The sequence below is a fragment of the Pipistrellus hanaki genome (genome assembly GCF_964339955.1).
Source record: "Pipistrellus hanaki genome assembly, chromosome: 7".
NCBI classification, from domain to species: Eukaryota; Metazoa; Chordata; class Mammalia; order Chiroptera; family Vespertilionidae; genus Pipistrellus; species Pipistrellus hanaki.
Window position 1 is genome coordinate 79,022,847 of NC_140509.1, and position 14,926 is coordinate 79,037,772.

Genomic DNA, 14,926 nt, shown 5'->3' on the forward strand with positions numbered 1-14,926 from the left:
TTATACTCTCAAAATTAATATATAAAAATAAATTTTAGTGATCTGGTAAAGTATTAAATAGATCCATGTGCTTTCATAAGAATTCTCCATTTCAACATTCACAATTATTTTAAATCAAATAATTAATATTTAATTACAATAATAAAACACATTTGAATGTTTCATTCATACTAAATTTAATTGTAGGTAAAGAAAAAATACACAGTACAGAAAACTCAGAACATTTATGATTCCTATTACATGCTTTCTGTTTTTCAATTTATAATACAGGATATCAATGTAGACTATCTCCTAAATCATTTTAATTTTTGAAATTTCAAAGTGTTTATCCAACTCCTGACAACTATTCTAAGAACAGTTTACTCATTTTTCATTACTAAAGTTTTATAATTAACATTTGTATAAGAAGCACAAATTAATGTGTCTATTAAAATAGCCTCTCTAGTTAGTAGATTTTTTTTTGGAATTCTTTTACATGATTTTACTCCTCATTTAAATCCCAGATGATCTTCAAAGGCAAATCTTTCATGTTCCTTTGGAATATTTTGTCAAATCTCTCATTTTGCTCCACTGTGAAGTGATGTTTCCAGTCTCCAACGGTACCTAGAAATGAGCACACGATGGCACCTGGGTGAGTAAGTGGCACTATGCAGGCAGGAGTTTCTTCCCACCCACTTCAATCTCCTCTGCCAGCCACACTAAGTACCTGTTAGTTCTCCATGGGCTTGATACTTCATGTTTCCTTACATAGAAATGAACTAAGAAACAAACTTAAAAACACTTATAAAGTTCACTCTCCTCAGCTAGTATGCTTTCACCAACCACTACCATTAAATTATAGCCTTTATTGCGATGGTATAACATGAGTAAAGAGTAGATGACTAGACTAGAGATTCTTAATATCTTTTACTGAAAACCAGGCACCAAAGAAATACAAGTACCATATCATTTCACTCATATGTGGAATTTAATGAACAAACTGAACTAACAAGCAAAATAAATTCCTAGAGAGCAATCAGACAACTCTGGTATGGGGTAACTATTGGGAGTGTGGGGTACAGGGATGGAGGGGAAAAACAGAAAGAACTCATGGACAAGGACAACAGTGTGGTGATTGTGGGAGGGAGAGAGATGGCTAGAGGTGGAAGATGGAATAGGAGAGATAAATGGGGATGGGGAAACAATAAAATAAAAAGAAAATTTATATTCAAAAATAAAAAGAAAATAAATGCCGGGCACCAGACTTGACAAACTATTTGTATCATCTAATATAATTCTTAACACAATTCCACAATATCAGCATTTCTTCATTTTTAAAATTGAAAATACTGAAGGGATTAAGAAGTATAGCCTGGTAATTACAAAATAGTCATGGGATGTAAAATACAGTATAGGGAATATGGTCAATAATATTGTAATAACTATGGATTGTGCCAAGTGGGTACTCTAATTATTGGGGGAATCACTTCATAAATTATATAAATGTCTAACTGCTATGCTGCATAGCTGAAACTAATATAAAATAATCTTGATTCTCAACTATAATTTAAAAAGTAAAAATAAATTAAAAAAAAAACTAAAGATAAAATAAATAAAATTGAAAAGAAAGACCAGCCAGCAGGGCTCAGTGGTTGAGTGTTGACCTACGAACCAGCAGGTCACAGTTTGATTCCTGGTCAGGTCACAATCTGACTCCCCAGTGTGTGGTGTGCAGGAGGCAACCAACCAATGATTCTCTCTCATCATTGATGTTTCTATGTCTCCCTCCATCTCTCCTCCTCTGTGAAATCAATAAAAACATACTTTAAAACTGTAAAAAAAAAAAAAAAAAAATGAAACCCAAAGATTTTCAAGTAATGAAATCAAGGTCACAGAGAGTGTTCAGAGCTATCATTGCTTCAGTTTTACTTGAAGGAGGTTAGAAACTGTCATTAAGCCAATTTTTTAATGAATATTATTGGGCAGCTTCCACTATCAGATTTTCTTTTTTAAACATTAGGTGCCCGGTGCAGGAAATCTGTGCACTGAGGTAGGGGTCCGTCAGCCCAGCCTGCCCCCTCTCACATACTGGGAGCCCTCAAGGGATATCCTACGGATGGCTTAAGCCTGCTTCCCATTGGGAGCAGACCTAAGCTGCAGTCTGGCCTCCCTTTGCCGGAGGTTACCAGGCTGATCAGGGGAAGGTGCCAGCTCCATTACCCTGCTGCTGCAGCCACTGCCAGTCACCGCAGCCGCCAAGGTATTTTCATCAACATAGAGTCTAGTCCACATGTGACAAACACAAGGCCCTCGGGCCAAATCCAGCCCGCCAGGCCTTGCAATGTGGCCCACACCACGCTGTCATCACTGCACTTCGCTGTCAGTTTATGACATTGTCAGTTTATGACTGTTCAGTAAACCATTCGGCCCGCGATTTAGGCTGGATTTTAGATTTTGGCCCCTTCTCTGATTGAGTTCGACACCCCTAGTCTAGTCCCTTCACCATAAAAAAATGACAACTTTCTTTAAGTATTTTCAAGATGTGTCTTTCATAGGCTATGACATTTGTTTATTCATTTTTCTTTTTATCCTCACCTGAGGATGTGTTTCCATTGAGATTTTTCCCTTCCCTTTGATCCCAAGCTCAGTCCCTTCCCAAACCTAAAACCTCCACCCCAGGCTGTAGGCTTGGGAAGGGATTCCCCTCCAACACCTCCCCAAGCCTAAAGCCTCCGCCTGATGGCAGGCTGGGATTATGCAAATTAACTGCCATCTTTATTTGGTTAATTTGCATGCTCACTCTGATTGGCTGTGGGTGTAGCAAAGGTAGTCTATTTACAAGTTTCTCTATTATTAGGTAAGATTATCATTGGCATTTGGAACTGTTAGCAAGCTATTTATGAGCATGAGAATTACTTTGTATTTGATATAATCAAGCAATGAGTCTTAAAAGCTGATAGTAAATGGGACAAAAGAAACACTTTTTTAAAAATAGCAATATCAAGAGCAATTTTAAGATCTTCATTAATTAAGAATAAATATCCATCATCAAAATGCTAAGTTGTGGATAAATTAGTGAATAAAACATGAATAAAAGAAATAGAAATTATGTTCTAGAAAAATGTATATTAAAAAATGTATATTAAAAAAAATTTTAATTGAAATTAAGAAGTATCTGGGGGGGACATTCATTCTTAATTCCTGGCATGTTATAAAAGCACAATAAAAATTAGTTGCATGTTGTTATTAAGTACTTGAATTCATAGCATATTGGTTTCATGAAGTATTAACCTACTGTTTATACTGAAAAAATCTGATACATGACAAAATAACTATTAACTCAAATTCCCATTCCCAGAATAAAATACATGTTTGGTTTACTTCTAGAATGTTCTAGGAGAAAAAAAGAAAACCAATAATTGGAGCTGTCTTGGTCACATTTATACATCACCTTCAGGTAAGACTTGCTAACCAATTTTATTATTTATTTATTTAATATCTAGCCTTTAAAAAAAAATACATCTTATTGATTTTTTACAGAGAGGAAGCAAGAAGGATAGGGAGCTAGAAATGTCAATGTGAGAGAAACATCTATCAGATGCCTACTGCACCCCTCCTACTGGGGATGTGCCCCCAACCAAGGCACATGCCCTTGAACGAAATCAAATCTGGGACCTTTCAGTCCACAGGCTGAAGCTCTATCCACTGAGCCAAACTGGTTTTTGGCAGTTGCTAACCAATTTTTAAGAGTAGGGACATGTAGGCTAAAGGGAAGGAATGTAATATTGATTAATTAGGTTCAAGTGTTAGACTATGTACTACAAAATTGTTAGTGTCCTGGGATACTTTTCAGGGCCATTTGCAGTTCAGATCTTCGATTCTCTCCAGGCCCCAATGGCAGTACTTAGAAAGATTGGTAAACACCCCTAAATTAGTGTAGGGACCAACCAATCACGGAACTCTCAACACTTTTGCTTCTAAAACCCCTTGAGCATCACCTTTGCGCAGAAAATGTCCGTCATCTGTTCTTGTCCCAACTTCATGTTTTAGAATCTCATCATAATTTGCTTTTGGATCAGACTTCATGTTCTGAAATGTAGCCTGTTTCACAATAGCTTCCACATCCGCTTCACTCAGTTCTTTCTCAAGAAAACGGCTGATTTTAAGCACAGAACTTCTGAGATCCTAAAAGAATTGTGGGTATGAGAAACTATTCAGCTTACAAAGAATGCATGAGTTACATCCCAACATCTTGATCAGGTTTTGGAAAACTGAAGATGATTGGACTTGCTGTAGGTCTAAATTTTGACAAAGATATATTATTTTTCCTATTAATATCTCTTTCCTATTCCTTCTATGAAAATGAGTGCTCTGGTTGTCAGCTTTGTTAGAGCTTTCTATCGTGCCTCCTACCAGGGATCAAGTCTGCAACCCAGGCCCTCCTGGGAATAGAACCAAAACTCTTCAGTGCATAGGAAGACACCTAACCAACTAGTCACACCGGCCAGGGCTGGTCCCAGCATTTCAAAGTGCCTTTGCCCCTTTGGCAATCACTAGTCTTGTGAGTTTGCTCTTATTGACACAGATGGGGGCATGGAAAGAAACCACAGGAGATGGTTGTGAACAGTGAGAAGAGAGCCCTGAGGAAGCCAATAATTAAGGGAGGGGCAGACAGTTAGAAATCCCTGAAAAAGCATGAGAAATAGGTAGGTCCCAAGAAAACTAGGAAAATGTGCTTCATTAAAACCAAAATTAAAAGGGGTTCAAAGAAATAATTGTTAAAAATAACCTTTGCCTCTTACCTTTTTCATTTCCTCATACATCATGAACAGAACGCTGAAGTCATGTCTGTGCTCATACCAGCCTCTGACGTGATCAAACCAACGGCTTCCGACCACTGGGGGGAAATCAGTCAGTGACAAGGGAAAGATGCTGCACTTACCACACAGCACATAGAGTCTTTCTTTTCTGTTCTGGCATCCTCCGGAAGGAGAGGAGAGCCCCCAGCACTAGACATCTGTGTGCCCTGGTAAGATGGTGCTCTGGGAAACGATCACCTGATTTCAGGGGAAGCCGCCTGTCCTGTGTCTGTAGGACAAGCAGCCGTGAGGAAAATACGAAGCCAAACAACTGATTGTGGAGGTTTAGGGTGAGCTCCTTACTTTCTTCCTTCTCCCACCTGAAAAGCTGTCTTTATTTCTCCTTTTATTATCTAAATAAGTGCGAGCCCCAATTCCACATCCCACAAGCCTCTGACATCAATCTATCCTCCTCAGTGTTGAAATAAATATTCCACCGCTGCCATATAAGGCCTACCACAGGTCCACGACAGAACACAAACACTGCATCCACTTTGAACTGGTAACCATTGTGGTTCTTTTATGTTCTGGTCAAACTCTTTCTTAAACAATATGCCTTTGCAACCATAACAGTTCCCAAAGTGGTGCTGGTGAGAATAGAAAAGCCATTGGGTGGTAAATTAAGTTAACAGAGTAGTAGCCACTTGTGTGCATCCAGCTTCTATCATTACTCTTCTTTATTTCCTTCAAATATGTTCCCCAAGTTTGAGAATTTGGCTAGATGGCATCATGACCTTATGAACAAGTTGAGTGCATAAATTCATAGTTACCATTCCCATCTAGAAACCTTTTCATAAAATATTCCATATCATTCCCAGCTTCAAGTGTGACCACCACATTTGAGAAATGAAAGTATGAAGTCATAACATCTTTTGGGTTTCTGTAGACATAAACAATCTGCAGGGGGGATAGTAAAATAAAATAATTTTAACAATTGTTGGTTGTCCTTATAGGTCTTTGTTATTTTTGTTGCTCCTTTTTCACACCAACATATTTAACTATATAAATGCATAATAATTTGTTTCATCCAGTCTACTTGTCATGGAAATTTAGGTTATAGCCATTTTTTTTCTATTACAAAGACTGTAGAAGTAATCAACTTTATTCATAGGACATTTCACATGTGCAAGCATATAGGAATAACTTCTAAAAGTAAAATTATTTATTTGTAAAGTTGGTTAATACTACAAATTACCCTGCCTAGAAACTGTTTCAATGTACCCTCTGTAAGCGTTAAGTGACATTTGATAAAAACAAAAACAAAAACCAGAAAACACTGGAGAGCATTTCTAAAAGGAAAAACTACTTAACAGGTGATATTGAAACAAAAAATTGTCCATATAGTATAAAACTGAAATTCTATTTCATACCTCTTAGCAGACCAGAAAAAATAATTTACAAATGGATTAAGTATTTAAATATGAAAGCATTATTTGACATTTTAAAATAAAAAATGTATTTCTGGTCTCAGAGAATAAAAGATTTCCTAAACAGAAAAAAATTTTGGTGACAATAAAAATTGATTAATTAAATTATATTAAGTTTTAATGAATGTTATAAATCAAAATACATAGTATGAGCTTACAAAAAGCAACAAAGTATGAGAAAAGCAACACATATAACCAATAATTTAATAGAATCCAGAATATGTATAAAACAAATCATTAAGAAAAAGACAAAAGAAATTTAAAAATTGGTCAAAAGACATAATGTCACAGAATAAGAAATAACTATGGCCAATAAACATATCAAAAAGTGCTTAATCTCATTACTGATAAGGAAAATGCAAACTCAGATTAGTTTGAGATATCATATTATAATTTGTATTAAAAACTAAAAAGTTTGGCCCTAGTCTGTTTGGTTCAGTGGATAAAGCATGGGAATGTGGACCAAAAAACCCAGGTTTGATTCTGGTCAAGGGGAGGTACCTAGGTTGAAGGCTCCTCCGGGCCTGGACCCTAGTGCAGGCTCATGCAGGAGGCAACCAATCCATGTGTTTCTCTCCCATCGGCATCTCTCTTTGTCTTCCCTCTCTCTTCCACTCTCCCTAGAAATCAATGGAAAATATCCTCAGGTGAGGATTAAAAAGAAGAAAAAAGAATGTGTATTGCGATGTAATATACACATTTGCTGCAACTAACCTGTCTATCAATACACTAAACATTGTAGAGCCATACAAAAATCCTACTAAACCATTAAAAAAAGAATAGAATTACATGTGCTGACATGCAAGAAATGTTGTTATATACTATATGATCACACTACAAGCAATGTGTGTGATGACCCAATTTATGTGTATACTTATAATTCCATATATATTTAAGGTGTCAAACAGTATAAAATATTATAATTATCACATTTGAAAGACTGTGAATGAGTGGGGCTAGAGGAAAATATTTGAAGACAGTATTTTAGTTTGTGCCAAACGTCAAGAAGCTCTTTAGATGACTTACTTTAGCTTTTTTGCGCTTGAGACCTTTGGGTACTAAATAATACGGGAGGTGGGAACAGAATAGGCGAGGAGATGGTCTCTTGAGAAAGTCTGTTTTGCGTATATTGTATTCCAAGAAGGGGACTCTATCTAGTGTTGACAAATTTTCAGTTCTATTACGATGTCCCTCAAAATAAATCAAGCTTAGTATCTGCTGAGTCCAGATGGTTCCTGTAAAATCAAATAATTTCACTTTCAACACTGAATTAATTTTTTATTAACAATGTCAATAATTATGCCATCTATTGCAAAACTATTTGGAGCTTTTTCTTTCTTTTTAACCACTCTAAATATGCCAAGGAAATGGGTCGAACTTATTTTCTATGTATTTTACATTCAAACTATTGATAGTAAAGATAAAATAAGGTGTTCTAAGTTCGCTTTTTACTGAAAAAGAGTTGTGACAGTAGTGATTAGTTCAATCCTTCAACTCGGTTCTTCCCTGTAATTCATGTACGTTGTCATGTGATTTTCTGTGGCTCTCTCTGTTCCTACTTCCTTAGTCTTGCTTAAAGCTTTGCCTTTTGGAAATATAGACAGTTTAAGAGCTCAACACCCCTTTCAACTTTTCTTTTTAACCTTGTATAATAGGTCTCGGTGCTAAGTGTTAAGTGAAAGTACTGATAGGCATTCTTGTCTCATACTTGTTTTTAAAAGTTTCATCATTGCATTTGATGTCTGTGGTAGTTTTTGGTAGATTCTATTCATGAGGTTAAAGAAGTTCACTTTCTCCCCAGTTTGCTAATAGTCTACCTTAGGAATGTACACTGAATTTATTACATGCTTGTTCTGCACTTGTTGAGATGATAATTCAGGCTTTCTTCTATACTTTAATAATGTGTGTGAACTGCATTAATATATATGTTTTAAATATATTTTATTGATTCTTTACAGAGAGGAAAGGAGAGAGATAGAGAGTTGGAAACATTGATGAGAAAGAAACATTGATTCAGCTACCTCCTGCAGACTCCCCAATGGGGATATGCCTGCCACCAAGGTACATGGCCTTGACTGGAATTGAACCTGTAACCTTTCAGTCCACAGGTCGATGCTCTATCCACTGGGCAAAATCGGTTAGGGTTGCATTAATATATTTTTAAACCAATCTTGATATAAAGCCACCTTGGTCACAGTAGGATTTTTCTTTTTTTTTTTTTACATTGCTAGATTTGTTTTGCTTATGTTTATTTGGTCTAGGATTTTTGCACCTATGTTCATGAATGTATCATCAATGTTCTAAAACAATGTGAGGAGTCAATAATCTTCCAATCATTGCTACTCAATTGAGTAGCTTTCATAGATACAGTAGGTTTGATAAAATTTATGGTGAATCCTGGAGAGTCACTCACCTCCCCTGTAAGGTGACTAAGACCCCAGCAGGTTGGACTAAGGGCTGTTGTGTGCTGTGCCAAACACTTAGGCTGGGTTACAGGCAAAGGAAAAATTCTTATGGGCTGCTTAACCTAAAACTAAGCAAACTGAGGAATACCAACATCTAATGGAGGAAAATAAAAAACACCTCATATCAAATGTGCCAACACATTCTGCAGAGTAGAAAAATCCAGGGAGAAAGGCATTGTGTTACTAATTTGGGGAAAGTAAACAGAGTCCTGAATTTCAAAGTCAATAGTAAAAGGAAGGGAATGGAGCATTTTCATGAAAATCAAGAAAGATTGTTTTGTATTGACTTTGACTCCAGTGTATTTTTGGGCAATATTAACCACTTTGTACAACATTGATTCAAGAACACCAAACACCCTGTGTTCTAAGAAGCACATATAAAAAATAAGCTTTTAAGGCAATTATAAGATTTGAGGACAATTTGCTTTAGTTCAAAATTATTTGATTATGATAGGGAAATAAAAGCAATTAGTGTAATGGAAAAGCATAATGAAAATTAGTTCTGACTGAGAGGTGATGCTAACCAAAATCCTGCTGTGTTTTTTTTTTCAATATATTTTCTTCCATTCTCAGAGAAAGAACAACAGGTCAGCATTGACCTAGTATCTGCTTTGGCTCAGTATTTGGTTTCTTCCTAGGTGCTTTAAAAAATGACGATATATGCATTTTAAGTGATCTTATATGTGAAAACTTTTGAGATTTATTAAAAATCGTAAGGGTGCTCTAAATGTAGGCTGGGCTACTGTTAACATCTGGAAAAGGACCCATTTGTACACATGTATTACCAAACCAGAGTGAAAACTGGTAACAGGGAGTTTACTCCTCAAACTTACCAGATTTGGGATATGTAATTATGAAGACATCATCATCTCTAATTTCAAAATCATCTAGATTTTCTAGAAAGTCTGGATCAATTAAAGTAGGTTCAAAATTATAGCCTTTATAGTTCAGCAAATATGTGTCTTTGTTATCCATACTCATTCACCTACAAGTAAAAAGAAATACAATTATTTTCAATTTCTTAGTATTTTATAGTAATTAAAAACACTAGCTAAAAAAAAAAAAAAAAAAAAAAAAAAAACACTTGCTGAGTGTTTGATATATGCCAAGCACCTTTTAAATGTCATGTGTCTCAACCCATGCCATACTAAAGAGCATCCTATCTAATGAAAGAGGAATATGCAAATTGACTGTCACTCCAACACACAAGATGGCTGCCTCCATGTGGACACAAGATGGCTGCCACAAGATTTCCAGCAGGGGAGAGAAGTTGGGAGGAACCAGACCTGCAAAGGAGGGCAGTTGGGGACAATCAGGCAGCAAAGCAGGGCAGTTGGGAGGGACCAGGCCTGCAAAGAAGGGCAGTTGGGGGATATCAAGCCTGTAGAGGAGGGCAGTTAGGGGTGACCAAGCCAGCAGAGGAGGGGAGTTGGGGGCAACTGGTCCTGCAGTGAAGGGCAATTTGGGGAACCCAGGGCTGTAGGGGAAGGCAGTTAGGGGCAATCAGACTGGCAGGCAAAAAGAGTTAGGGGTAATCAGGAAGACAGGAAGACAAGCAGTTGGGAGCCAGCAGTCCTGGATTGTGAGAGGGATGTCCTACTGCCCATTTAGGCCCTATCCTACTAGGATCGGTTCTAAACGGGCAGTAGGACATCCCTCGAGGGGTCCCAGGTTGGAGAAGGTTTAGACTGAGCTGAGGGACACACACCCCTGTGCACAAATTTCATGCATGGGGCCTATAGTCCTATATAATAAAACCCTAATATGCAAATCAAATGACCATCAGAACAACTAGTCACTATGATGTGCGCTAAACACCAGGGGTTAGACCCTCAATCCAAAAGCTTCCCCTCTGGAGTCAGTAAGTTCTCACAAGGGGAGCACCATTCAGCAAGAAGCTGGGCTCACAGGGGCAGGCACAGCATCAGTGGCAAGAGCCTCTCCTGCCTCCACTGCAGGTGGGCAGTAAGGACCGAGGGGTCCTGGACTGTGAAGCCCCCGACTGCAAGAGTGATGTCTCCTGCCTGCTTAGGCCCGATCTCCCCAGCAGGCGGACATTCCCTGAGGGTGCCTGACTGCAAGAGGGTGCAGGCTAGGCTGAGGCACCATCTGCTCACAGCGCACGAATCCATGCACTGGGCCTCTAGTACATATATAAAGATTTACTCTTAATAGCAACCAAACATTCCTAGAGATTCTATAACTATTTTAAAGAGGAGGAAACTACCCTGTTTCCCCAAAAAGAAGACAGTGTCTTATATTAATTTGTACTCCCAAAGTTATGCTAGGTCTTATTTTCAGGGGATGTCTTATCTTTCCATGTGCTAGGTCTAATTTTCGGAGGATGTCTTATTTTCAGGGAAGTAAGATACTGAAAAGTTAAACAGCGTTTTCTAAAACCCCAGAAGGGAGGTATTATCATGATTCCAAACATAGAACTGAGGAAAACAAGGTAAAGGAGGTACAAGGTTGCCCACCTGGAAGATCTGGCAGGATTTGATGTTAGACTATGTGGCCACAGACCCTATGCCTTCAATCACTTCACTAATACAGTTTCTTAGTGTTTCATATTTTTATTATTATAGAAATAGGAAATTCTTCAAGAAAATTGTACTTTTTTTTTTCTGGGACAAAAATAATCTCTTTCCCCTGAAAGAAGCTTCTGAGGCTTTGGGATCTGTCTGCCATTTCAAATAAATTGTGGAATTTGCTCTGTGTGAGGAACACCAACTGGTTTTAATTTGGAGATGACACCCTCATATAGTTGTAAGATATTGTAAGGTTTTCATTACATTTCCAATTGAATTTTATCAGAAATCCTAAATAAATTTAAATAAGTAAGTCAAAATATATATAGGAATCACACAGTCTAAAGAAATACACGTTCAAAAATTGAACCAGTTAGGCATTCTCTATTAACTCCACCTGTTAAATCTATTATATATACTGGTTTCAAAGAGGGAGAGGAAGTAAGAGAGATAGAAACATCAATGAAAGAGAATCATTGATCAGTTGCCTTCTGCTCTCCCAATTCTGGGAGTTGAGCCCACTATCCAGGCATGTTCCCTGACCAGCAATCAAACTGATCCCTGGTTCATAGGTTGATGCTCACTGAGTCACCCAACTGGGTGAGAAATCTACTCTTGAATGTTAAATAGATGAGGAAATCCCAGAAGTACTAATAACACTCGGTGTAGAACCAACACATATGTTAGCTGTGTACTTTTAAAAGAAATTCTGTGCACACCTTGAAAATGAATTTGTTAAAGTTGCAAATATGGCTTTGTCTAAATTGCATGTCAAAAACATTTAATTCTTTTACAAACAATCCAAATCATCTGACTGATAGAGGAAGGTCAGAGGTTAGAATTTTGCTGAGTAAGAGTAGAAACATCACTTGCATTAGAATTACCTGGATTTTGGTAAATGTTCATATTCTAGGCTCGATAACAGAGTGATAGGATTAGAATTTCTAGAAATATGCATTTTAATCCTTGGAATCACACTTAAAAAAAAAAAAAAAAGAGAGAGGGTTGAGGGACCAAAATACTGTTTCAATGAATGTTTATCTCATCTTCCTGAGAAGGCTTTGTGGCATGTTATTTGTTCTCTAATTAAAAGATCTTATTAAGGCCATACTAAGTTGCTAGAGCTTTCCTGACTCAAGGTGAAGTCCAGGCAACCTCAACTGGTGAGAAGGATAGAGGAGACTGGCTGATAAATCACAAAGAATGCTTTCAAGAGATAGATGGAGTACTGTTATGACTGTGCTATTATGAAAATTTCCAGGAAAAACCTTCCATAACTCAACCTCTGGAGTGTGGTGAGGAAGAATTTATACTGTATAACATGGACGCACACACCAAAAAGCACCAATTACAGGAATTCTTGATTCAGAGAAAAGAGGAGAGAGTGTCAGGCAGTCCACAAAAACATTCTAAAATCACTCCTTTTAACTACTTATTACATTTAGTATGTTTTACACAGTCTTAAGAGAGAAGAAGATATTTTGTCACAGAAACAAGGAGGAAAGAGTAGAGTGTGGGATACATTTTTATATAGGATCTTAGGACTGGTGAGTCATGTATTGTTTGTATCTCCTTAATGAATATGGGAGAAAGTACTTGTATAAAGAAAAGAATGTCATGTGTTTTCCCTATTCTTGCCTTGAATCCAAAAGAAAAGGAAGAAAAACAAAAATTTGAGGCGAAAGAAATAAAGTCATTGTATGCTGAAGAGAGAATAAGACTTGAAAGAGGCTCTATGTCTACGTTTTCACTACTCACTGTTGCATGTCAACTGATGAAGCAAAATCCACCTCTGAGATAACTGCATGGATGACAGGGAAAGATGTGCTGCTGAGAAATAAATACTTTCTACAAGTGTATTTTGACCAATGATTAGTACTCTTGGGAGTCAACAGATAGCTCAGTTTGAATAAATAAATTAGGTAATACTTTATTAGGAAATAGATATGTGATTAGTCCAGACAACGCAAGAGTCAAAGCTGGTGGAGATAAAAAAAGAGCTGCATGTAACCAGTCATCATATTTACTTAAATTGGAATCTATAAAACAACAGGTATTTGAAAGCTATAGGAACATCTTCCTTGGGCATGAAGGATAGCTCCTCAAATTGTTTAGACCCATTTCAGAGGGTTTCTCAGGTTTTTAATCCAAACAACCTATGTAATACTGGCTAAGGCTATGGGAGGTTCAAAGAACTTTATAAAATCACAGTGTATTTAAATTCGTTTTCTAGAACATCCAGGATTGTCCTTCTACTCCTGTTTTATATTGCATTTTTAGTACATATTACAGACGATGCAGCCTATCTCTTTTGTATCTATTCAAATAATAGAGGAATATGCAAATTGTCTGGGATGCTGTCACAGTAATAGTAAAGATCAACAGCAGGCTGGGGGGGTGACCAGGCCAGCAGGGGGGGATTTAGGAGCAATCAGACAGGCCTAAATTAGCAGTCGGACATCCACCAAGGGGTCCCGGATTGGAGAGGTTGCAGGCTGGGCTGAGGGAACTGTGTATTAAATCATCAGAACTTTTCATTGTACAACTTAAAGTTTGTACCCTTTGACCAACATCTCCCCATTTTCTCTACCTCCCAGGCCCTCAGAAACCACCATTTCATTCTTTGTTTTATTGATTTTGCGTTTTACTGTTGGGGGTTCGGGGTGAGACCTTCTCCCCCACTCTTTGAACCATCAATGTAGATTATTTCAGAATAGAATTTATATTATGTAACAACATGAAATCCTGCACATAAGAGATCTTAGCCTATTTACCAGACCTTTGGCAAAACAATTCTGATTTGTCATTGATTTGAATCAACCAGTTAGCTAAAATCGACCTTTTGAACTCTCTGATGGAACCAAGACCAAATCTCTTGTTTCAAAACAGGAAAAGAAAAAAGAAAAAAAAATGCCAAGAAAGACAAGGTCAAAACAGATGAGTTACAAAACAGCAATGATCAAAGCAAGTCCCCAAAAGAGAAGAAAACAAACAAAGAACAAGTGTAACCAAAGTTTCATTTCAGACAGGTGAGGGCTCTCAGAGAGCACTTAGACCAGACAGACCAGAGCTCTCAGACAGCAGCTGATGCCCTCCCCCGGAGAACTGGGCTTCAGTCATAGAGTCTTCTCCCCTGCCAAAACGTGACCTCGGGTGACTCGTTGCTGAGTCCTAGATGGCCAAAAAGACCAGACTTGGTGATAGAACACCCCTCCTGTGCACCCCAGTTTGACTTCCAGTCAGACTTGGAGTCCACAGACTCCACAGAGACCCGTTTCCTTCCACCAGCTAAGTGTTCCAGGCCCCTGATGCCTTGAGAGGAAGAGCAGGGAGAGCCCTGAGATAAAGAACTCTCAACTGTTGCTGGGAAATCCCTGTAGTCCCTGTCATGGGGTCAGCCTGCCAGGACCCGCTGCACCCTCAGACCAGGCCCTCGGGCCTTACTGAGGTCCACATGGTCCCAGAAGAGTCACCAGAAATTGTAACTGAAAATCCAGATTCTGCTGCCTGCCACAGCAAAAACCAAATTCTGGCACTGAAGTCCTGGCATTTTTGGAAACATCTAGAATAGGGGTGTCGAACTCAATCAGAGAAGGGGCCAAAATCTAAAATCCAGCCTATATCGCGGGCCGAATGGTTTACTGAACAGTCATAAACTGACAATGTCA

At 37.9% G+C, this 14,926-nt stretch overlaps 1 protein-coding gene across 1 annotated transcript; it reads right to left on the reverse strand.

Annotated features, from left to right (window-relative positions):
- Positions 1-209: 209 nt before the first annotated feature.
- LOC311625345 (amine sulfotransferase-like) lies at positions 210-13,128 on the reverse strand. Its single transcript, XM_084889512.1, has 7 exons — positions 13,017-13,128; positions 9,564-9,715; positions 7,292-7,500; positions 5,609-5,735; positions 4,782-4,876; positions 3,978-4,164; positions 210-603 (listed from the first exon to the last, which is right to left on the reverse strand). Exons 2-7 carry the CDS (start codon positions 9,709-9,711, stop codon positions 482-484), a joined length of 888 nt encoding a protein of 295 aa, XP_084745638.1. The 5' UTR covers positions 9,712-9,715; positions 13,017-13,128; the 3' UTR covers positions 210-481.
- Between the last annotated feature and the right edge of the window lie 1,798 nt (positions 13,129-14,926).

Bases quoted from the DNA above. Each gene is read 5' to 3' on its own strand.
- LOC311625345 (XM_084889512.1), bottom strand. From the start codon at position 9,711: ATGAGTATGGATAACAAAGACACATATTTGCTGAACTATAAAGGCTAT. The intron at 7,501-9,563 runs GTAAGTTTGAGG...TTGATTTTACAG, and splicing joins AATTACATATCCCAAATCTG to GAACCATCTGGACTCAGCAG. The intron at 4,165-4,781 runs GTAAGAGGCAAA...CAATTCTTTTAG, and splicing joins TGTATGAGGAAATGAAAAAG to GATCTCAGAAGTTCTGTGCT.